Here is a 25,930-nt window from a genome sequence, read left to right on the forward strand (position 1 = left end):
TCCTTTCCTTTAGTCATTGTTGTTTTATTAAAATAATCCATTAGCCTAAAATACTAATTTATTTGTGACCTTTAACCTCTTCCTTTTCGGGATGAGCCTTATTATACTCAATCGACTTCAAGATGGCATCTGGAATGGGTGGTGGAGTTGGTAAAAGGGCACTATCTGGATGGAATCCATCTTTATCGGCTGTATAGGTAACCTTAACATGTTCACCTTCGGGCGAAACAAATTCATAGGATCCGTGAATATTGCCTTGCTCATCACCAGCAGAATCTTCGTGAATTGAGTTACTGGTATCCAAAACAAATTGGAAACCATGTTCATCAACATGGGATTTCAATTGTTTAACTTCAGCATGGACATCATCAGCCGAAGAGCCAGAAGCAGCAACATGGGCAATTAAGGTAGCAATAAGTATCTGGAAATTTTAGTGCAAACAATCAAAGTAAATTTTTATTTTCTAGATGCAAAATATCATTTCTTACTATTTTGAACATTTTGCTTGGATCGCTAGATGACTAGAATAGAATATTGATTTAGCTTTGCAATCATATTTATATTCTCCGTAGCTGAGAGAATTGATTTTAAGTTATCCAAATTCCCTGTTTATAAAATTATGCCATATTTTTCGTTCTTAAATTTTATTACTTCAAAAAACATTAGATAACCGTAAAATGACCATCTTAATCACATTTCATCTGGTATCTGGTATATCTGCACTCACTCTGATTGAAATTAATTGAAATTATCAGGTTTTAATTTAATTCTAAATGTATTGTGTTAAAAAAAAAATTCCATCATCCCATGGAATCACGAATATGAACTTTGATTTGAACTAGGGAACGGTCTATTCCGAGCCGACATTTGTGGCATTATGTTACCTGAATACCTGGGAGTGCAATTTTAGGGACAGGTCTTTCAGGCTAATGTCACAACTGTCCCCGCCCGGTTAAACCCTGGCTGAGATAAAAATTTTTGACAAATTTTCTTTAGAAATAAAATTTTGACAAAATTTTCTATAGAAATAAAATTTTGACAAAATTTTCTGTAGAAATAAAATTTTGACAAAATTTTCTATAGAAATAAAATTTTGACAAAATTTTCTATAGAAATAAAATTTTGAAAAAATTTTCTATAGAAAGAAAATTTTGACAAAACTTTCTATAGAAATTACAAAAATTGACAAAAATTTTCTATAAAAATAAAATTTTGACAAAATTTTCTCTAGAAATAAAATTTAGACAAAATTTTCTCTAGAAATAAAATTTTGACACCATTTTCTATAGAAATGAAATTTTGACAAAATTTTCTATAGAAATAAAATGTTGACAAAATTTTCTATAGAAATAAAATTTTGCCAAAATTTTCTATAGAAATAAAATTTTGACAAAATTTTCTACAGAAATAAAATATAGACAAATATAGACAAAATTTTTTATGGAAATAAAATTTTGACAAAATTTTCAATAGAAACAAAAGTTTGACAAAATTTTCTCTAGAAATAAAATTTTGACAAAAATTTCTCTAGAAATAAAATTTTGACAAATTTTTCTATCGAAATAAAATTTTGACAAAATTTCTATAGAAATAAAATTTTGACATTTTCTATAGAAATAAAATTTTGTCAAAATTTTCTATAGAGATAAAATTTTACAAAATTTTCTGTAGAGATAAAATTTGACAAAATGTTCTATAGAAATAAATTTTTGACAAAATTTTCTATGGAAATAAAATTATGTCAAAATTTTCTATGGAAATAAAATTATGACAAAATTTTCTATGGAAATAAAATTTTAACAAAATTTTCTATAGAAATAAAATTTTGACAAAATTTTCTATAGAAAAAAAAATTGACAAAATTTTCTATAGAAATAAAATTTTCACAAAATTTTCTATAGAAATAAAATTTTGACAAAATTTTCTATAAAATAAAATTTTGACAAAATTTTCTCTAGAAAAAAAATTGACAAAATTTTCTATAGAAATAAATGTCTATAGAAATAAAATTTCGACAACATTTTCTATAGAAATAAAATTTCGACAACATTTTCTATACAAATAAAATTTTGACAAAATTTTCTATAGAATTAAAATTTTGACAAAATTTTCTATAGAAATAAAATTTTCTAAATTTTCTACAGAAATAAAATTTTGACAAAATTTTCTATAGAAATAAAATTTTGACAAAATTTTCAATGGAAATAAAACTTTGACAAAATTTTCTATAGAATTAAAATGTTGACAAAATTTTCTATAGAAATAAAATTTTAACAAAATTTTCTATAGAAATAAAATTTTAACAAAATTTTCTATAGAAATAAAATTTTAACGAAATTTTCTATAGAAATAAAATTTTGACAAAATTTTCTATAGAAAAATAAAAATTTTGACAAAATTTTCTATAGAAATAAAATGTTGACAAAATTTTCTATGGAAATAAAATTTTGACAAAATTTTCTATAGAAATAAAATGTTACAAAATTTTCTATAGAAATTAAATTTTGACAAAATTTTCTACGGAAATAAAATTGTGACAAAATTTGCTATGGAAATAAAATTTTGACAAAATTTTCTATAGAAATAAAATTTTGACAAAATTTTCTATAGAAATAAAATTTTAACAAAATTTTCTATAGAAATAAAATTTTTACAAAATTTTCTATAAAAAAAAAAAAACATTTACAAAATTTTCTATAGAAATAAAATTTTCACAAAATTTTCTATAGAAATAAAATTTTTTGTTTGGTAAAATGTTCTCGATGTTTCGGTAGATTATTTTTGGCTCGAATGGCATCCGTGGATGGGACCCATATCGCATGGACACTCCAACAACCAATGTAGCAGACGAGAGAAGAGAGTCTATCTTTGGACGAAGCTCTAAGGTACTCCGTTCACCGACGAAGTCGACATACGAAGAAGAGACAGGAGTAGATACGCCTCGGGGTATGTTTGCAGAACCGAGTACCAGACACTGTGAAACTCCTAACAACTCAACAGGTAAAAAAATAAAATTTTGAAAAAATTTTCTATAGAAATAAAATTTTTACCAAGTTTTCTATAGAAATACAATGTTTACCAAGTTTTCTATAGAAATAAAATTTTGACAAAATTTGCGATAGAAAAAAAAATTGTCAAAATATTCTATAGAAATAAAATTTTGACAAAACTTTTTATGGAAATAAAAATTTGACGAAACTAATAAAACCAAAAATTTCAACAAACACTGCGAAATAAATTTTTTTCTATTTGGAAGTTTTTTTGGTAAAATTTTCATAAAAATTTGGTATATTATTTTTGGCTCGAGTGGCAACCATGGTCTGGACGCAGACTAAGAGATGGATATGATCCACGATGGGGTCCACCTAGAAGTAATGCTAAAGCGGTTCCGAAGTGGAGAGTAGACCCCGCTGTCAGGCAGAAAGGGTGTTTAGCCGGTATCGCCAACTGTGATGGAGTGCGGCACACGGCATATGGATTCAGTGTCGGGTGCATAAAGCATTTTCCCATCCTCACGCAGACTAAGAGATGGATATGATCCACGATGGGGTTCACCTATAAGTAATGTGAAAGCGGTTCCGAGGGGGAGAGTATACCCCGCTGTCTGGCAGGAAGGGTGTTTAGCCGGTATCGCCAACTGTGATGGAGTGCGGCACACGGCAAATGGATTCAGTGACGGTTGCATAAAGCATTTTACCATCCTCACCCGCAAACCAAATGTAAATTAAATTAAAAATCAAAGTTTTACTGTAACCACAGTCTTATTAGATTATGTTATTGTTTAAACAAATACCTTAATGTTGAAAAAAAAGAACAATCATTGTTTATTAAGTGGTACTTGCTTTTAATTGCCTAGAATCTGCACATAGTCATTTAACTCAAAAATATTATTCTATTAAACCGGCTAAATATTTGAATTGTAAAAAAAAAATAATTGTGCACTTAAAAATAGAACAATAGTGATAATAATACATTAATTTATAACACAAAACAAAGAAAGAATATTTTACCAAAAAGGTTAAAGACATAATTTTATTTTGTCCCATTTCTTTGAAATCAAACCCACACAATAATTTTAGGAATATAAATTCGGGTAAAAATGATGATCGGGTACAGTCTGACTTTCCCAGTTTACTGATCAATACTGAAAATGTTCAAATTTGTAAGAATAAAAAAAAAATATCTTCCTTTTAAAAAACAAATTGGAAACATTAATAAAATCTATCTTCATTATTAGGTTCTCTTAGCTGCTGCCATCGTAGCTTATGCCGCTGCTGCTGGCCATAACAGCAATGCTGATGATGTCCACGCAGAAGTCAAACAATGGAAATCGGATGTCCGTAAAGATGGTTTCGATATTGCCTTAGAGACTTCCAATCATATCCAACAACATTCTTCTGGTGATGAACATGGCAATATCCATGGATCCTATGAGTATATAACTCCTGAAGGTGAACACGTTAAAGTGGATTACATAGCCGATGAGCATGGTTATCATCCCGAAGGTGCTGTCTTACCTACTCCACCACCAGTACCAGTATATATCTCTAAGGCCATCGATTACATTCGTGCCCATCCCCCAAAGGAAGAAAAGAACTCTCATCATTAAATGATTGAAAAATTCCGAAGGTATTGATGCAAACAAAAAAATTATCTAAATAAAAAAGTATTTTGAAAAAGAACACATTTTTGTGATAATAAATTTAGAGTGATTATAAAATGTGCCAATAAGAGAAAGGCCACTTAAAATCACTATCCTGATATGAAATGAAACTGATATGAAATTGAAACTATGTTGATTTTACAAAGTTGGAAGTTAAGCTAGAGCATATAAATACATATAAGAGTGAAATTGTCATAATTTAGAGTAGGATTAGGAATGATGGAATAGTTGACAAGAACCGACCCGAAACACATGAACAGTATGAAGTTAATGGTAGGTTTTCCTGTTGGAACACCAGGGAACTGCTTTAGTTTGGGCTTTCTGGATTGGGGCGTCGCATACACAGTTCCAAATTTATTATTAAAATATTATTACAAAGTATATTCGAAGATGGAGAAAAAAGAGATCTCCTAAGCTGAACAATAGAAAAAGATTTTTTTCCGGGAATTATGATTTTCCCAAAAGTAGGGAGGAAGAAAGTATATTCACAAATTTTTTAAAAGTGCATTAAAAACCTGGAACCCCGTCCCCAAAAGATATATCACTATTACTAAGTTTCCTGAAATTTTCTGAAGTCGATTAATAGGAGGGTATTCAAGCTTCTGCCAGTCTAACTTAGCAGTTTTCAGTTTTAATAACATTGTCCCAGAGACAACGGTTGAGGTAGACACCTTCCACAATAAATATTTTGTTCACATCCTATCTTTTATATATACTTCTTGTACTTTTCTAAGAGATCGTTTTAGTTGTATTTGTAAAAAAGTATAAAGAAGATTTCCTCCCCTCAAAACACTTTAAATGCACATCATCAACTCTGAAATTCTTCGGTGTATATTTCAAAAAACAAACCGATTTCATTATGATGATGCAAAGACCTACGAGCGTATGCCCCCCACATGGATGAGGAAATGGTACCTGTAAGATTAGAGATTAAAGATATGTCCGTATCCCAGCTTAAACATAAATAAATATGAACTTAAATTAACTCGATGGAACAAATTTCTAATAACTTGAAAAAGTTAGCCCGAAAACGGGGGTCCCCTAAGACGGAATTGAACGAAACTTTTCTACTCCCACAGAGCAGACATTTTCAGAAAATTTCATATAGAAATGAAATCTTCAGAAAATTTCATATAGAAATGAAATTTTGAGAAAATTTCCTATAGTAAATAAATCTTGAGAGAATTTCCAATAGAAATGAAATTTTCAGAAAATTTCCTATATAAATGAAATTTTGAGAAAATTTCCTATAGAAATGAAATTTTCAGAAAATTTCCAATAGAAACGAAATTTTCAGAAAATTTCCTATATTAATTAAATCTTGAGAAATTTTCAAAAGAAACGAAATTTTCAGAAAATTTCCTATAGAAACGAAATTTTCAGAAAATTTCCTATAGAAACGAAATTTTGAGAAAATTTCTAGTAGAAATTAAATCTTGAGAAAATTTCCTAAAGAAATTAAATTTTCAGAAAATTTCCAATAGAAAAGAAATTTTCAGAAAATTTCCTATAGTAATTAAATCTTGAGAAAATTTCCAAAAGAAACGAAATTTTCAGAAAATTTGCTATAGAAATGAAATTTTGAGAAAATTTCCTATAGAGATTACATTTTTAGAAAATTTTCTGTAGAAACGAAATTTCCAGAGAATTTTCTGTAGAAACGGAATTTTTAGAGAATTTCCTATAGAAACGAAATTTTCGGAAAATTTCCTATAGAAACGAAATTTTCAGAAAATTTCCTATAGAAATTAAATTTTCAGAAAATTTCTTATACAAATAAAATTTTGAGAAATATCCTATAGGAATGAAGTTTTCAGAAAATTTCATGTAGAAATTAAATTTTCAGAAAATTTCATGTGGAAATGAAATTTTCAGAAAAATTCATGCAGAAATGAGTTTTTTTTCAGAAAATTTCATGTAGAAATGAAATTTTTCAGAAAATTTCCTATCAACATTAAATTTTCGGAAATTTTCCCATAGATTTGAAATTTTGAGAAAATTTCCTATAAAATTTTTTGAGAAAAATCCTATACAAATGAAATTTTCAGTAGAATGTCTATTAAACTGACATTTTCTATATATAAGAAATTTTCAGAAAATTTCCTATAAGAATGAAATTTTGAGAAAATTTCCAATACGAATGAAATTTTGAGAAAATTTCCAATACAAATGAAAGTTTCTGAAAATTTTTGAAATTAAATTTTCGAAATTAAATTTTAATATAATTTCCTACAGAAATAAAATTTTCTGAAAATTTTTGAAAATTTCCTATCGAAATTAAATTTTAATAAAATTTCCTATAAAAATGAAATTTTAAAAAATTTCCTACAGAAGCGAAATTTTCAGAAAATTTTTTATACAAATAAAATTTTGACAAAATTTCCTATAGAAATAAAATTTTGAGAAAATTTCCTACAAAAATTAAATTTTTAGAAAATTTCTTATAGAAATGAAATCTCAAAAAAAAAAATTCAACATAAATAAAATTTTGGCACAATTTTCTACAGAAATAAATTTTTGGCAAAATTTTCTATAGTAATTAAATCTTAAGAAAATTTTCAGTAGAAATGAAATTTTCTGAAAATTTCCTATATAAATGAAATTTAAGATTTGCTAAAGAAATGAAATTTCCAGAAAATTTCCTATAGAAATGAAATTTTCAGAGAATTTCCTATAGAAATGAAATTTTCAGAAAATTTCCTATAGAAACGAAATTTTCAGAAAATTTCCTATAGAAACGAAATTTTCAGAATATTTCCTATAGAAATGAAATTTTGAGAAAATGTGAAATATAAATGAAATTTAAGGAAACTTCCTATAGTAATGAAATTTTCAAAAAATTACATATAGAAATGATTTTTTCAGAAAATTTCATGTATAAATGAAATTTTTCAGAAATTTTTCTATCAACATAAAATTTTGGGAAAAATTCCCATAGATTTGAAATTTTGAGAAAATTTCTATAAAAATTTAATTTTGAGAAAAATCCTATACAAATGAAATTTCCATTATAATGCCTATTAAAATGACATTTTGCAAACATTTTCTATATATAAGAAGTTTTCAGAACATTTTCTATAAGAATGAAATTTTGAGAAAATTTCCAATACGAATGAAAGTTTCTGAAAATTTTTGGAAATTTCCTATCGAAATTAAATTTTAATATAAATTCCTATAGAAATAAAATTTTCCGAAAATTTTTGAAAATTTCCTATCGAAATTAAATTTTACTACAATTTCCTATAGAAATTTTCAAAAATTTCCTATAGAAGTGAAATTTTCAGAAAATTTTATACAAATAAAATTTTGACAAAATTTCCTATAGAAATGAAATTTTGAGAAAATTTCCTACAAAAATTAAATTTTTTGAAAATTTCTTATAGAAATGAAATCTCAAAAAAATTTTCTACATAGATGAAATTTTGGCACAATTTTCTACAGAAATAAATTTTTGGCAAAATTTCCTATAGTAATAAATCTTACGAAAATTTTCAGTAGAAATGAAATTTTCTGAAAATCTCATATATAAATGAAATTTAAGATTTGCTAAAGAAATGAAATTTTCAGAAAATATCCCATTGAAATCAAATCTTCAAAAATTTTCTATAGAAATGAAATTTTCAGATAATTTCTTAGACAAATAAAAATTTGTGAAAATTTCCTATAGAAATGAAGTTTTCAGAAAATTTCCTATAACAATGAAATTTTGAGAAAATTTCCTATAATAATGAAATTTTGAGAAAATTTCCTATAACAGATAATTTTTAGACAAATAAAAATTTGTGAAAATTTCCTATAGAAATGAAATTTTCACAAAATTTCCTATAACAATGAAATTTTGAGAAAATTTCCTGTTGAAATTACATTTTGAGAAAATATTATATAGAAATGAAATTTTCAGAAAATTTCCTATAGAAATGAAATTTTTAGAAAATTTTCTATAGAAATGAAATTTTCAGATAATCTTTTAGACAAATAAAAATTTTTGAAAATTTCCTATAGAAATGAAGTTTTCAGAAAATTTCATATAGATTTTAAATTTTCAGAAAATTTCCTATAACATTGAAATTTTCAGAAAATTTCCTATCAACATAAAATTTTCGGAAAATTTCCTATAGAAACGAAATTTTCGAAAAATTTCCCATAGAATTGAAATTTTGAGAAAATTTCCTATAAAAATTAAATTTTGAGAAAATTTCCTATACAAATGAAATTTTCAGTAAAATGCCTATTAAAATTAAATTTTGCAAACATTTCCTGTATATAAGAAATTTTCATAAAAATTCCTATAAGAATGAAATTTTGAGAAAATGTCCTATCGAATTTAAATTTTGATATAATTTCCTATAGAAATAAACATTTCAAATATTTCCTAAAGAAATGAAATTTTCAGAAAATTTTTATACAAAAAAAAATCCTATAGAAATGAAAATTTGAAAAATTTCCTACAAAAACTAAATTTTTAGAAAATTTCTTATAGAAATGAAAGCTTCAAAAAATGTTCTACATAAATGAAATTTTGACACAATTTTCTACAGAAATTAAATTTTGGCAAAATTTCTTATAGTAATTAAATCTTAAGAAAATTGTCAATAGAAATGAAATTTTCAAAAATTTTCTATTGAAATGAAATTTTCAGATAATTTCTTAGACAAATAAATATTTGTGAAAATTTCCTATAGAAATGAAATTTTCACAAAATTTCCTATAACAATGAAATTTTGAGAAAATTTCCTATACAAATGAAATTTTGAGAAAATTTCCTGTACAAATGAAATTTTGAGAAAATTTCCTATAGAAATTACATTTTGAGAAAATATTGTATAGAAATGAAATTTTCAGAAAATTTTCTATAGAAATTAAATTTTCAGAAAATTTCCTATAGAAATGAAATTTTTAGAAAATTTCCTATAGAAATGAAATTTTCAGAAAATTTCCTATAGAAATGAAATTTTCAAAAATTTTCTATTGAAATTAAATTTTTAAATAATTTCTTAGACAAATAAATATTTGTGAAAATTTCCTATAGAAATGAAATTTTCACAAAATTATCTATAACAATGAAATTTTGAGAAAATTTCCTATACAAATGAAATTTTGAGAAAATTTCCTGTAGAAATGAAATGAAATTTTCTAAAATTTTCTATTGAAATGAAATTTTCAAATAATTTCTTAGACAAATATTTGTGAAAATTTCCTATAGAAATGAAATTTTCACAAAATTTCCTATAACAATGAAATTTTCACAAAATTTCCTATAACAATGAAATTTTGAGAAAATTTCCTATACAAATGAAAGTTTGAGAAAATTTCCTATAGAAATTACATTTTGAGAAAATATTGAAGAAATGAAATTTTCAGAAAATTTCCTATAGAAATGAAATTTTCAGAAAATTTCCTATAGAAATGAAATTTTTAGAAAATTTCTTGTAGAAATGAAATTTTCAGAAAATTTCCTATAGAAATGAAATTTTAAGAAAATTTCCTATAGAAATGAAATTTTGAGAAAATTTCTTATACAAATGAAGTTTTGGGAAAATTTCGGATACGAATGAAGTTTTGAGAAATTTTCTGAAAATTTTCTATAGAAATGAAATTTTCAGAAAAATTTTGAAAATTTCTTATAGAAATACAATTTTCAGAAAATTATAGAAACTATAAAAATGAAATTTTGAGAAAATTTCCTACCCAAATGCAAAAAATTAGAAAATTTCCTACACAAATGAAATTTTCTTATAGAAAAGAGATTTTCACAAAATTTCCTATAGAAATGAAATTTTTAGAAAATTTCCTAAAGAAATAAAGTTTAGAAAAATATCCTATTAATATGAAATTTTGAGAAAATTTCCTAAAGAAATGAAATTTTCAGAAAATATCCTATAGAAATAAAAATTTCAGTAAAATTTTTATTTGAGAAAATATTCTATAGAAAGGAAATTTTGGGAAATTTTGCTATAGAAATGATGTGAAAATTTCCTATATACAACATTCCTGCACGCAAAGAATTAATTGTTTTCCTCTTAATCGAAACAAATGTTTTATTTGTTGTTAAAGTTTTTTCTTTCAGTGTATGGGAACCCATTAGCTAAGTAAACATGATAATCTTAAAGCAGCGATTTCAAAAATATTTTGAATACAATTTGAAAGTTTAAGAAATTGTATATTAACTATAATTAGAACTGGCTTCTTTAAATGTTTCGTCTTTTTGGCACTACCTAATGGGAGACAATTATAATAAAATATCATATGAATTTATTCCTAGCTAATCTAAGTTATCGGACATTAGGCGATAGAATTTTAATTGGATGTCATTTTTCAATGAAATATGAGAATAAACTTCCAATTATGAAACTGGCATTTATGCATAAGCAAACTGGTCACTGCGCGACTTGTATTGAGACATTTGATGCTAAACAATGCGTTTTATTGCACTATAATTTTCAATAGTGGAACATATCAATTAAAAAAAAAATGCAATAAACCCAAGACCAGTATCATCATTGCCCCTGTGGTTAGGGCGAATAAAGTAAATTGGATTTCTAAAAAACAAAAATCTCATCAATGAACGGAAATTACCAACTATTTTGTTTATGGCGACAAAAATTAAAAATTAACTTAAAATTTTGCAAAGCATAGAATTTTGTATAAAAACCTCCAAGACGATCATGGGACTATCACAGTTTTCCACATCCAGTCGGAGTTTAAACTAATCCCCTTTACCAAATCAAAATGTTTAAAATCGTAAGTTAATTCTGGAAATATTAAAACTTTTTTTAAAACATTTCCTTTTTTATTTTTCTTAGATCGTTTTTGCTGCCTGTTTGGCCTATGCCTATGCTGCTTTTGGTCATTCATCCTCCTCCTCTGTGGGTGATGAATATCATGCTGAAATTGTTCATTTGAAATCGGATGTACGCAAAGATGGCTATGATTATAATGTGGAAACTTCTAATTCCATTCATCAGCATGCTTCCGGTGATGGTTATGGCAATGTCCATGGTGGCTATGAATATGTCTCACCCGAAGGTGAACATATCAAGGTTAGCTATGTTGCCGATGAATATGGTTATCATCCTGAAGGAGATGTTTTACCTACACCACCTCCTGTACCTGCAGCAATTTTAAAGGCTATCGAATACATTCGTGCTCATCCACCCAAGGAAGAACACAGCAGATACCATTAGATATTCCTACGAAATGTGTGTTGAAATAAACAAAAAAGCGAAACAGCAAAGAGATTTAAATGTTGCCTTTTGATTTTGATGGGAATGCCATTGCAGATGTAAGTATGGAAGTAATTTTCCATTTATATTTCGAAATCTTAACGAACTGGCCACATAAGAATTGTCGTGTTAGTATTTTGGTTAAGAACCCTATGAATCAATAGATTGCTAGAAAAGAATAATGATAAAAAGTGTAGCATACTTTTAGGAGTATGCGTTTATAGAGCTATGATGGGGAGTTGCCAGAGAGACAGATAAGTGGTAAGTAGTAGGGATTGTATTAAGAACGAAAATTTCGATTCTTTTTTAATAGGAAAATTCGTCTGCAATGGTTGTATTCTGACTGTAAATTTAAAAATAGACCAAGGCAAGGAACTTAAGGAGCTAACTGCCAAATAACCCATGGGACCTAATAGCCCAGCATGAATTCCTGATTTCCTGTCACGGTTGCCACTGGAGCCAAAAATAATTTACCAAAATGGAGAAAATTCTACCAAAACACTATCAAACAAAAAAATTTTCTATAGAAAATTTTGTCAAAATTTTAATTCTATGGAAAATTTTGTCAAAATTTTATTTTTTCTATAGAAAATTTTGTCAAAATTTTATTTCTATAGAAAATTTGGTCAAAATTTTATTTCTATAGAAAATTTTGTCAAAATTTTATTTCTATAGAAAATTTTGTCAAAATTTTATTTCTATAGAAAATTTTGTCAAAATTTTATTTCTATAGAAAATTTTGTCAAAAATGTTTTTCTATAGAAAATTTTGTCAAAAATGTTTTTCTATAGAAAATTTTGTCAAAATTTTATTTCTATAGAAAATTTTGTCAAAATTTTATTTCTATAGAAAATTTTGTCAAAATTTTATTTCTATAGAAAATTTTTTCAAAATTTTATTTCTATAGAAAATTTTGTCAAAATTTTATATCTATAGAAAATTTTGTCAAAATTTTATTTCTATAGAAAATTTTATCAAAATTTTATTCCTATAGAAAATTTTATCAAAATTTTATTCCTATAGAAAATTTTGTCAAAATTTTATTTCTATAGAAAGTTTTGTCAAAATTGTATTTCTATAGAAAATTTCTATTCAAAATTTTATTTCTATAGAAAATTTTGTCAAAATTTTATTTCTACAGAAAACTTTGTCAAAATTTTATTTCTATAGAAAATTTGGCAAAATTTTATTTCTATAGAGAATTTTGTCAAGATTTTATTTCTATAGAAAATTTTATTTCTATAGAAAATTTTGTCAAAATTTTATTTCTAAAGAAAATTTTGTCAAAATTGTATTTCTATAGAAAATTTTGTCAAAATTTTATTTCTATAGAAAATTTTATCAAAATTTTATTTCTATAGAAAATGTTGTCAAAATTTTATTTCTACAGAAAATTTGGTCAAAATTTTATTTCGATAGAAAATTTTGTCAAAATTGTATTTCTATAGAAAATTTGATCAAATTTTATTTCTAAAGAAAATTTTGTATTTTTTTTCATAGAAAATTTAGAAAAAAATTTTATTTCTATAGAACATTTTTGGAGAGGAATATTTTGCAAAATCTACCATTTTTGAAAGTATTCTACCACCTGTCTCAGAATGGCCAATGTTTCATTTTTATACCCACCACCATAGAATGGTGACGGGGGTATAATAAGTTTGTCATTCCGTTTGTAACACATCGAAATATCGATTTCCGACTATATAAAGTATATATATTCTTGATCAGGGAGAAATTCTAAGACGATATAACGATGTCCGTCTGTCCGTCTGTCCGTCTGTCTGTCTGTCTGTTGTAATCACGCTACAGTCTTCAATAATGAAGCAATCGTGCTGAAATTTTGCACAAACTCGTCTTTTGTCTGCAGGCAGGTCAAGTTCGAAGATGGGATATATCGGTCCAGGTTTTGATATAGTCCCCATATAAACCGACCACCCGATTTGGGGTCTTGAGCTTATAGAAATCGTAGTTTTTATCCAATTTGCCTGAAATTTGAAATCTAGAGGTATTTTATGACCATAAAGAGGTGTGCCAAAAATGGTGAGTATCGGTCCATGTTTTGGTATAGCCCCATATAGACCGATCTCCCGATTTTACTTCTTGGGCTTATAGAGACCGCAGTTTTTATTCAATTTACCTGAAATTGCAAATCTAGAGGTATTGTAGGACCACAAATACGTTTGCCAAAAATTGTGAGTATCGGCCCATGTTTTGGTATGGTCCCCATATATACCAATCTCCCGATTTTACTTCTTGGGCTTATAGAAACCGCAGTTTTTGTTCAATTTACCTGAAATTGGAAATCTAGAGGTATTGTAGGACCACAAATACGTGTGCCAAAAATTGTGAGTATCGGCCCATGTTTTGGTATGGTCCCCATATAAAACGATCTCCCGATTTGGGGTCTTGGGCTTATAGAAACCGTAGTTTTTATCCAATTTGTCTGAAATTGGAAATCTAGAAGTATTTTAGCACCATAAAGAGGTGTGCCGAAAATGATGAGTATCGGTCCATATTTTGGTATAGCCCCCATATAGACCGATTTCCCGATTTTACTTCTTGGGCTTCTAGAATCCGTACTTTATATACAATTTGCCTGAAATTGGAAATTTATAGGTATTTTAGCACCATAAAGAGGTGTGCCACAAATGGTGAGTATCGGTCCATGTTTTGGTATAACCCCCATATAGACCGATATCCCAATTTTACTTCTTAGGCTCCTAGAATCTGAGGTTTTTATCCAATTTGCCTGAAATTAGAAATCTAGAGGTATTTTCGGCCCATAAGGAAGTGTGCCGAAAACGGTGAGTATCGGTCCATATTTTAGTATATCCCCCATAAGAACGATCTCCCGATTTAACTCCTTGGGTTTCTAGAAACCGTAGTTTTTATCCGATTTGCCTGAAATTGTAAATATTCTGGTATTTTAGACTCACAAAAACGTGTATCGGATTAAGTTTTTATCGGTCCATTTGGTAATGCCTCCATATAGACCGACTTCACTTCTTGAGGGCATAGAAAGCGCACTGATCATGAAAATTGCTTGAAACTCAATGTAAAATTTCCAGATTTTACTTCTCGGGTGAAAATCTACAGATTTAAGATTTCAAATCAAGACGTTATTTTATAATTTTCTTGCACACTTACAAGAGATGTTAATGATTCCTCTAAAACTCAAACAAAAATGGTTCTTATAAATCCAGAATCTGATATAGTCCTCATAGGTGAAATCTTTAAATTTATCTTCGGGAAGTGTCCCCAAATCCTCAAGCCCTCCTGAAATTTCAAAGGAAACCCTAATATTTGGTTCATGGTGGTGGGTATTAAAGGTTCGGCCCGGCCGAACTTACTGCTGTATATACTTGTTTATAGAAAATTTTGTCAAAATTTTATTTCTGTAGAAAATTTTGTCAAAATTTTATTTCTGTAGAAAATTTTGTCAAAATTTTATTTCTATGGAAAAGTTTGTCAAAATTTTATTTCTATAGAAAATTTTGTAATGTTTTTTTTTTCATAGAAAAAAATTTAAAATTTATTTCTATAGAACATTTTTGGAATATTTTGCATCTACCAGTTTTGAAAGTATTCTACCAACTGTGCCGGAAAGGCCAAAGTTTCATTTTTTCATAGAAAATTTTGTCAAAATTTTATTTCTATAGAAAATTTTATCACAATTTTAATTCTATAGAACATTTTGTCAAAGTTTTATTTCTAAAGAAATTTTGTAATTTTTTTTTTCATAAAAAATGTTGCTAAAATTTTATTTCTATAGAAAATTTCTGGAGAGGAATATTTTGCAAAATCTACCAAAACATCAAGACCAACTATGGCAACCATATACAATTGAGCCATAATGCAACGCCAGACCACGTACCACATTTTCCTGCCATTGTCCTAAAGGAGATCAACTTGGAAAATGTGAAGTGGATAACCTGACGATCGGAAGCAACCTTCTACGAATGAGGACAAAACGGTAGCGAACATTTACCCTTGGCTCTGGTTGGTCAAATCATTTGTCTATGGGTGCGATAAAACTTCAGGGAGGCCCCTGAAGAAAATGGAGAAGACAAAATTATGCCTATTCACTAGACGTACTAAAATTGCCCGATATATCGAACCGAATTTTTTGGGCAAAACGATACCAGTGTCAGATAAAAAAAATTACCCCGGTTGAGAAAAGAAGCGTAACCGCCAAGGCTGCGATGAGATTGAAGATGTTGGGAGAATGGACGGAAACAGAAAACATCAAAGGATAATAGGGGAGACCGCGGGTGAAATGATCGATGCCGCAACAATCCTGGATCGTATACGTAATGTGGCCATATCTGCCCAGTGAGACATTCTGACGCCAGTAAGATGGTCCTGGGAGAATGGGACCCCAGAACAGATATCAGGGAGAAATAACTGCTACACCGATGGATCGAAGATGGGTGGGACGACGGTACTGGGCGTATATTTGGAGGAGCCAGACACCGAGATCCTATTCCGATTGCCGGACCACAGCATAATCCAGAAGGCAGAAATGCGTGCCATAACAGAATGTGTCAAATGGCTTGAAATTAACATGAAGCCACAAAACGTGAACATTTTCGTCAATTGTCGGAGGGCAATGAAGGCAATAGCAGACATTACAGTTCGATCCCGAACCATATTGGAATGCAAAAACATGATCAACGAATATTCGGACTACGATAGGATCCGCACCATATGGGTGCCGGGATATGTTATGCAGGAATAAGAAGAAACGTAAAGGCAAATGAACTGACGATAAGACGTTGGACACGTAGGAATGAGAACTTAGAGAATGCAAAGCCCATAAAGGCAGCGTCGGCCGAGTGGATGAATAGGTACGGGAGATACATAAAGCGATGTGGACCACTGCAACGGTCGGAAGGGCGACGAAAATACTAGGGTGTGACTCAGATAAGATAAAGACTGGAGATCTATTCAAAGAGAGTGGATGACCGGACACCTAGAAGTGAGAGCACATCTGTGGCGAATAGGAGGAGATGAGAGCATGGAACTCTACTATTGTCAGAATGCCTTACAGGACTGGACGTATATGTATTAGGGCCAGACACCGAGATCCTATTCCGCTTACCGGACCACAATCCTGAATCGCTCGGAAATAACACGAGACCAATAAACGTGAACATTTGCACAGATTGCCGGAGAGCAATAAAGGCAAGAGCAAACATTGCGGTTCAAAGATAGACAGGAGGACCATGATAATGATGACCGAGTACCTAGAATTGAGAGCACATCTTTACCCAATACGAGCAGAAGAGGATGGTGCATTTAGGGCGTGTTTTGAGGATGATAAGTTCTTTGACCATAAAAGGGGGGGGGGGGGATTATATATAATTATGGACCGATATGGACCAATTTTTGCGCGGTTGTTAGAGGCCACATAATCACATCAAGTACCAAATTTCAACCGAATCGGAAGAAATTTGCTCCTCCAAGAGGCTCCGCAATCCAAATCTCGAGATCGGTCTATATGCGGGCTATATATAAAGGGTGATACGGTCAAAATTTGGTCAATATAAACTTGACGTATTTCTTTCAATTTTGCATTTAAAAAACCTGAACACCCCTCATTTGAAGGTGTGTGTGTGTGTAGAATGTTGCTCCTACTTTGATTTTGGAATTCACTCTTCAGTTGTCAAAATGCCGTCCAAGCAAAAAGAGCAGCGTATCAAAATTTTGCTCGCGCATCGCGAAAATCCGAGCTACTCGTACGCAAAGCTGGCAAAATCGCTAAAAGTTGCCAAATGAACCGTTACAAATGTAATTAAAGTGTTTGGGGAACGTTTGTCGACAGTCAGGAAGTCTGGATCGGGGGGAAATCGAAAACCGGAAGCCGCTGAAACGACAAAGAGAGTTGCCGGTAGTTTCAAGCGAAACCCTAACCTCTCTCTCCGAGATGCCGCAAATAAGCTGGGTGTATCGTCTACAACCGTGCATCGAGCCAAAAAACGAGCCGGACTATCGACTTACAAGAAGGTAGTGACTCCAAATCGCGATGATAAACAAAATACGACGGCCAAAGTGCGATCCCGGAGGCGTTACACGACGATGCTGACGAAGTTTGTCTGCGTGGTAATGGACGACGAAACCTACGTCAAAGCCGACTACAAGCAGCTTCCGGGACAGGAGTTTTATACGGCAAAAGGAAGGGGAAAGGTAGCAGATATTTTCAAGCACATAAAACTGTCAAAGTTCGCAAACATATATCTGGTTTGGCAAGCCATCTGTACCTGTGGCTTGAAAAGCAGCATTTTCATAGCTTCCGGGACTGTCAACCAAGAAATTTACGTGAAAGAGTGTTTGAATAAACGACTGCTGCCTTTCCTGAAGAAACGCGGTTGTTCCGTACTGTTTTGGCCGGATTTGGCATCTTGCCATTACGGTAAAAAGGCCATGGAGTGGTACGCCGCCAACAACGTGCAGGTGGTTCCCAAGGACAAGAACCCTCCTAACACGCCAGAGCTCCGCCCAATTGAGAAATACTGGGCTATTGTCAAGCGGAACCTAAAGAAGACCAAAAAACTGCTAAGGACGAGCAGCAGTTCAAGGCAAACTGGCTTTCTGCGGCGAAGAAGGTGGACAAGGTGGCTGTACAAAATCTGATGACAGGTGTCAAGCGTGAGGCCCGACAATTCGGATTTGGAAAAGCGAAAGCCTAACTGAATATTTTTCCTGAATTTTATACTAATTGAACTTGAAAAAGAAATTGAATTTGATTTTTTAAATAAACGATTTCACCGATTTACACGCGTTTTCCCTTGACCAAATTTTGACCGTATCACCCTTTAATTATCGAGCAATATGGACAAATTTTTGCATGGGTATTAGAGGCTATATACAAACACCATGTACCAAATTTCAACCGGATCGAATGAAATTTGCTCCTCAAAGAGGCTCCGCAATCGAAATCTGAGTATCGGTTTATATGGGATCTATACCTAAACGCGGTCCGATATGGCCCATTCGCAATACCATCCAACCTACATTGATTGATGTACTTGTGCTAAGTTTCAAGCCGATTGCTTATTTCGTTCGAAAGTTTGCGTGATTTCAACAAACGGACGGACGCACGGACATCGCTAGATCGATTCAGAATTTCACCAAGACCCAGAGTAGAAATACTTTAAGGGGTCTGAGACCTATATTTCGATGTGTTACAAACGATATGACATAATTAATATTTCCCAAATTGGATTCAAAAAATGAAACCGTCAAGTCTCGCCGCCGTTCAGTTTTTGCGAGTCGACGCCGCCGCTGAATATTGCAACTCATTTCGACTCAAATTTAGCCGCCAATTAATCAAAAATATTGATATAATTGATAAAATTGATTAAGCCGCAATAATTTAGTGTCAGTCACCGCCGACATAAATTTGTCAGCTTCATTCTCTGATTGGATTCTAAGATTGATTGTACGATTAATCTCATAGCGATCAGCTAGTGGAAAATTCACATGATTTCTTATAAATATGGGAGAAGGCATTTGCTATGATAAAATTAGCCATGCAATAAAATCTATTGGAACTGGATTTCTATAATAACTATGGTATGATCTAAAAGCAAAATATAAACCCAAAACAAACAAAAAATGATATTCAAGTATAACTGGCGATATTATAAAAATACTAAACAAGAACTGATCTAAGACTTGCAGATTTGCAAAAACTTGCATATGGAACTGCATTAAAAAAGAAAGCTTTCTAACAAAAATTGATACTTTTGGTATAAATATGCCAATTTTATAGAGAGATAAGACAGTTTCGGTTTCCATAAACAAACTAAAACAATATGTTTAAATTTGTAAGTGAATAAGGTTCTAAAAGATATTATGAAAAAATTAAAAAAAATCAATTTGAAAAATTAAAAAAAAAAATACAAACTAAAAAAAAAAAACATAATAATAAAAAAATTACTTCTTATTTTATTTATTAATTGTAATAATTGTTTTTTTTTTTTCTCTATTTATCCATCGATCTTTAGGTCGTTCTCTTTGCCTGTGTGGCCTATACCCTTGCTGCTGGTGCCAGCAATGATGATGTTCATGCTGAAGTTAAGGACTTCAAGGCTGATGTTCGTGCCGATGGTTTCGATTATCTCTTAGACACCACCAACACCATTCATCAACAGGCTTCTGGCGATGATCATGGCAACATTCATGGCTCCTATGAATATGTTTCACCCGAAGGTGAACATATCAAAGTAAGCTATGTTGCCGATGAACATGGTTACCAACCCGATAGTGCATTGTTGCCCACCCCACCACCAATTCCAGATGCCATCTTGAAGGGTCTTGAATACATCAAGGCTCATCCACCAAAGGATGAATCCAAACATTAAGTTAGCTTTTTGACAAGATTAAATGGACTTTGTAGAAAATGTATGGTAAAATGGCTTTAGTGGAATAAAATGCAATAAGAACAAAAAACAAAAATGGAAATATTTCTTTTATTCGGATATATTGATGATATTAATGAAGAGGGGTCCATATAAGGTGATTTAGCTTCTATTAAATGCACCGATTCGTCCGAAAAAAATTTATAATATGCAAAATGGTTACTTATTTTTATACCCTCCACCATAGGATGGGCGATATATTAACTTTGTCATTCCGTTTGTAACACATAGAAATATTGCTCTAAGACTCCATAAAGTATATATATATTCTGGGTCGTGGTGAAATTCGGGGTCGTTCTGAGCATGTCCGTCCGTCAGTCTGTTGAAATCACGCTAACTTCCGAACGAAACAAGTTATCGACTTGAAACTTGGCACAAGTAGTTGTTATTGATGTAGGTCGGATGGTATTGCAAATGGGCCATATCGGTCCACTTTTACGTATAGCCCCCATATAAACGGACCCCCAAATTTGGCTTGCGGATCCTCTAAGAGAAGCAAATTTCATCCGATCCGGCTGAAATTTGGTACATGGTGTTAGTATATGGTCTCTAACAACCACGCAAAAATTGGTCCACATAGGTCCATAATTATATATAGCCCCCATATAAACCGATCCCCCGATTTGGTTTGCGGAGCCTCTAAGAGAAGCAAATTTCATCCGATCCGGCTGAACTTTGGTACATGGAGTTAGTATATGGCCTCTAATGACCATGCAAAAATTGGTCCACATCGGTTCATAATTATATATAGCCCCCATATAAACCTATTCCCAAATTTGGCTAGCGGAGCCTCAAAGAGAAGCAAATTTCATCCGATCCGGTTGAAATTTGGTACATGGTGTTGGTATAGGGTCTCTAACAACCATGCAAAAATTGGTCCACATCGGTCCATAATTATATATAGCCCCCATATAAACCGGTCCCCAGATTGGCTTACGGAGCCTCAAAGAGAAGCAAATTTCATTCGATCCGGCTGAAATTTGGTACATAATGTTGGTATATGATCTCTAACAACCATGCAAAAATTAGTCCACATCGGTCCATAATTATATATAGCCCCCACATAAACCTATCCCCAAATTTGGCTAGCGGAGCCTCAAAGAGAAGCAAATTTCATCCGATCCGGCTGAAATTTGGTACATGGTGTTAGTATATGGTCTCTAACAACCATGCAAAAATTGGTCCACATCGGTACATAATTATATATAGCCCCCATATAAACCGGTCCCCAGATTTGGCTTGCGGAGCCTCAAAGAGAAGCAAATTTCATCCGATCCGGCTGAAATTTGGTACATGGTGTTGGTATATGGTCTCTAACAATCGTGCAAAAATTGGTCCACATCGGTCCATAATTATATATAGCCCCCATATAAACGGACCCCCAAATTTGGCTTGCGGATCCTCTAAGAGAAGCAAATTTCATCCGATCCGGCTGAAATTTGGTACATGATGTTAGTATATGGTCTCTAACAACCACGCAAAAATTGGTCCACATAGGTCCATAATTATATATAGCCCCCATATAAACCGATCCCCCGATTTGGTTTGCGGAGCCTCTAAGAGAAGCAAATTTCATCCGATCCGGCTGAACTTTGGTACATGGAGTTAGTATATGGCCTCTAATGACCATGCAAAAATTGGTCCACATCGGTCCATAATTATATATAGCCCCCATATAAACCAATCCCCAGATTTGGCTTGTGGAGCCTCTAACAGAAGCATATTTCATGGGATCCGGTTGAAATTTGGTACATGGTGTTGGTATAGGGTCTCTAACAACCGTGCAAAAATTGGTCCACATCGGTCCATAATTATATATAGCCCCCATATAAACCAATCCCCAAATTTGGCTAGCGGAGCCTCAAAGAGAAGCAAATTTCATCCGATCCGCCTGAAATTTGGTACATGGAGTTAGTATATGGTCTCTAATGACCATGCAAAAATTGGTCCACATCGGTCCATAATTATATATGGCGCCCATATAAACCGATCCCCAAAATTTGGCTGGCGGAGCCTCAAAGAGAAGCAAATTTCATACGATCCGCCTGAAATTTGGTACATAATGTTGCTATATGGTTTCTAACAAGCATGCAAAAATTAGTCCACATCGGTCCATAATTACATATAGCCCCCATATAAAACGTTCTCCAGATTTGACCTCCGCAGCCTCTTGGAGGACCAAAATTCATCCGATCCGGTTCAAATTTGGAACTTGGTGTTAGTATATGGCCGCTAACAACCATACCAAAATTGGGCCACATCGGTCTATAGTTATGTATAGCCGATCTCTAATCACACAAAACTTGGTCCATATCGGTTCATAATCATGATTGCCACTCGAGCCAAAAATAATTTACCAAAATTTTATTTCTATAGAAAATTTTGTTAAAATTTTATTCGGTTCATAATCAAATTTTCATCATTGTTAAAATTTTATTTCTATGGAAAATTTTGTTAAAATTTTATTCGGTTCATAATCATGGTTGCCACTTGAGCCAAAAATAATCTACCAAAATTTTATTTATATAGAAAATTTTTTAAAAATTTTATTTCTATAGAAAATTTTGTCAAAATTATATTTCTATAGAAAATTTTGTCAACATTTTATTTCTATAGAAAATTTTTGTTAAAATTTTATTTCTATAGAAAATTTTGTTAAAATTTTATTTCTATAAAAAATGTTTGTTAAAATTTTATTACAAACTTGTTTTTATTGTATTCGACCTGTATTTGATTTTTCCAATTAATGAATTGTTGATGTTATTGTATATATTTTCTTTTCTTTTTGTACACTCAGAATAATTTTTTTGATGAAGTCTTTCAATGAAAAGACGAAATATTGAATAAAAAACAAGTATATAAGGCCGCAAGTTCGGCCAGGCCGAATCTTATGTACCCACCACCATGGATTGCGTAGAAACTTCTACGAAAGACTATCATCCACAATCGAATTACTTGGGATGTGGTATCTTAAAACTTCTTAACATCGTTTTCTAAATTGTGATTTAGTCCATACATGGTATATATTAGACAAAAAAGTTATGTATAGTTAAGTCTACAAATAATTACGAATCGATATGGACTTTTTGTACGTAGAGAGCCAGAATTGAAATATGGGGGTCGCTTATATGGGGGCTATATACAATTATGAACTTGATATGGACCATTTTTTGTGTGATTGGGGATCGATTTATCTGAGGGCCATATATAACTATAGACCGATATGGACCTAGTTAGGCATGGTTGTTAACGACTATATACTAGCACAATGTACCAAATTTCAACTCACTCGGATTAAATTTGCTCCTCCAAGAGGTTCCAAAACCAAATCTCGGGATCGGTTTATATGGGGCTATGCACGATTATGGACTGATATGGACTATTTTTGGCATGGTTGTTAAATATCATATACTACCACCACGTACCAAATTTCAAGCAGATCGGATGAATTTTGCTTCTCCAAAAGGCACCGGAGGTCAAATCTGGGGATCGGTTTATATGGGAGCTATATATAATTATGGACTGATATGAACCAATTCCTGCATGGTTGTTGGATACCATATACCAACATCACGTACCAAATTCCAACCGAATGGGAAGAATTTTGCCTTTCCAAGGGGCTCTCGGGGTCAAATCTGGGGATCGGTTTATATGGGGCCTATATATAATTATGGACCGATATCGACCAATTTTTGCATGGGAGTTTGAGGCCATATATTAACACCACGTACCAAATTTCAACTGAATCAGATGAATTTTGGTCTTCCAAGGGGTTCCGGAGGTCAAATCTGGTGATCGGTTTATATGGAGGCTATATAATTATGAACCGATGTGGACCAATTTTTGCATGGTTGTTAGAGACCATATACTAACATCACGTACCAAATTTCAGCCGGATCGGATGAAATTTGCTTCTCTTAGAGGCCTCGCAAGCCAAATCGGAGGATCGGTTTATATGGGGGCTATATATAATTATGGACCGATGTGGACCAATTTTTGCATGGTTGTTAGAGACCATATACTAACACCATGTACCAAATTTCAGCCGGATCGGATGAAATTTGCTTCTCTTAGAGGCCTCGCAAGCCAAATCGGGGGATCGGTTTATATGGGGGCTATATATAATTATGGACCGATGTGGACCAATTTTTGCATGGTTGTTAGAGACCATATACTAACACCATGTACCAAATTTCAGCCGGATCGGATGAAATTTGCTTCTCTTAGAGGCCTCGCAAGCCAAATCGGGGGATCGGTTTATATGGGGGCTATATATAATTATGGACCGATGTGGACCAATTTTTGCATGGTTGTTAGAGACCATATACTGACACCATGTACCAAATTTCAGCCGGATCGGATGAAATTTGCTTCTCTTAGGGGCCTCGCAAACCAAATCGGGGGATCGGTTTATATGGGGGCTATATATAATTATGGACCGATGTGGACCAATTTTTGCGTGGTTGTTAGAGACCATATACTAACACCATGTACCAAAATTCAGCCGGATCGGATGAAATTTGCTTCTCTTAGAGGCCTCGCAAGCAAAATTTTGGGGTCCGTTTATATGGGGGCTATACGTAAAAGTGGACCGATATGGCCCATTGGCAATACCATCCGACCTACATCAATAACAACTACTTGTGCCAAGTTTCAAGTCGATAGCTTGTTTCGTTCGGAAGTTAGCGTGATTTCAACAGACGGACGGACGGACGGACGGACGGACGGACGGACGGACGGACATGCTCAGATCGACTCAGAATTTCACCACGACCCAGAATATATATACTTTATGGGGTCTTAGAGCAATATTTCGATGTGTTACAAACGGAATGACAAAGTTAATATACCCCCCATCCTATGGTGGTGGGTATAAAAAAATTAAAAATACAGACTTCGAACTCGTTTCTATCAACAATACATCAATTGGAAAAATTTTATTTCTATAGAAAATTTTGTCAAAATTTTATTTCTATAGAAAATTTTGTCAAAATTTTATTTCTATAGAAAATTTTGTCAAAATTTTATTTCTATAGAAAATTTTGTCAAAATTTTATTTCTATAGAAAATTTGGTCAAAATTTTATTTCTATAGAAAATTTTGTCAAAATTTTCTTTCTGTTGCAAATTTTGTAAAGATTTTATTTCTTTAGAAAATTTTGTTAAAATTTTATTTCTATAGAAAATTTTGTCAAAATTTTTATGTCTATAGAAAATTTTGTCAAACTGAATTATATACGTATTTGATCGATCTTTTTTATTTATTTCTTTTTTTTATTTTTAAATAGTTGTATCTTAAAAAATACAGTGCTCATTAAACTAAGTTTTTATTTACAAATAAACAATTTTGATGTTAGTAGAGAAAAGAGAATAGAGATAAATATCTATCTATACATTACAACAGTTTTTTTTACCAATGATATTAACTTTCAGCTCTGGTAAATATTATTTAACTTCCAATTTATAATGTTTTCAATTTTTTGTCAAAATGTTCAATTTTGACTGCAGGTTACTCAGAAGTACTACAAACATTCCGGAAAAACATATTTTTAAAAATAGCGTTATGATGTTTCAAATGTAGCAAACTTGATTTCATAGAATTCGGTCAAAATTTTAATACTT

At 31.3% G+C, this 25,930-nt stretch overlaps 4 protein-coding genes across 4 annotated transcripts; 3 read left to right on the forward strand and 1 right to left on the reverse strand.

Annotated features, from left to right (window-relative positions):
* Nucleotides 1-500, reverse strand: LOC142239546 (larval cuticle protein 4-like). The gene is made up of 2 exons (XM_075311331.1): nucleotides 489-500; nucleotides 1-421 (listed from the first exon to the last, which is right to left on the reverse strand). The coding sequence occupies exons 1-2, from the start codon at nucleotides 498-500 to the stop codon at nucleotides 59-61; spliced, it is 375 nt and encodes a 124-aa protein (XP_075167446.1). The 3' UTR covers nucleotides 1-58.
* A 3,650-nt stretch (nucleotides 501-4,150) lies between these two features.
* LOC142239547 (larval cuticle protein 2-like) lies at nucleotides 4,151-4,609 on the forward strand. The gene is made up of 2 exons (XM_075311332.1): nucleotides 4,151-4,162; nucleotides 4,238-4,609. The coding sequence occupies exons 1-2, from the start codon at nucleotides 4,151-4,153 to the stop codon at nucleotides 4,607-4,609; spliced, it is 384 nt and encodes a 127-aa protein (XP_075167447.1).
* Nucleotides 4,610-11,392: 6,783 nt separating this feature from the next.
* On the forward strand, nucleotides 11,393-11,848 carry LOC142239548 (larval cuticle protein 2-like). The gene is made up of 2 exons (XM_075311333.1): nucleotides 11,393-11,404; nucleotides 11,467-11,848. Exons 1-2 carry the CDS (start codon nucleotides 11,393-11,395, stop codon nucleotides 11,845-11,847), a joined length of 393 nt encoding a protein of 130 aa, XP_075167448.1. The 3' UTR covers nucleotide 11,848.
* Nucleotides 11,849-19,703: 7,855 nt separating this feature from the next.
* On the forward strand, nucleotides 19,704-20,301 carry LOC142239549 (larval cuticle protein 2-like). Its single transcript, XM_075311334.1, has 2 exons — nucleotides 19,704-19,715; nucleotides 19,896-20,301. Exons 1-2 carry the CDS (start codon nucleotides 19,704-19,706, stop codon nucleotides 20,250-20,252), a joined length of 369 nt encoding a protein of 122 aa, XP_075167449.1. The 3' UTR covers nucleotides 20,253-20,301.
* The last annotated feature ends 5,629 nt before the right edge of the window (nucleotides 20,302-25,930 follow it).

The sequence above is a fragment of the Haematobia irritans genome, chromosome 5 (assembly GCF_050003625.1).
Source record: "Haematobia irritans isolate KBUSLIRL chromosome 5, ASM5000362v1, whole genome shotgun sequence".
Lineage (NCBI taxonomy): Eukaryota > Metazoa > Arthropoda > Insecta > Diptera > Muscidae > Haematobia > Haematobia irritans.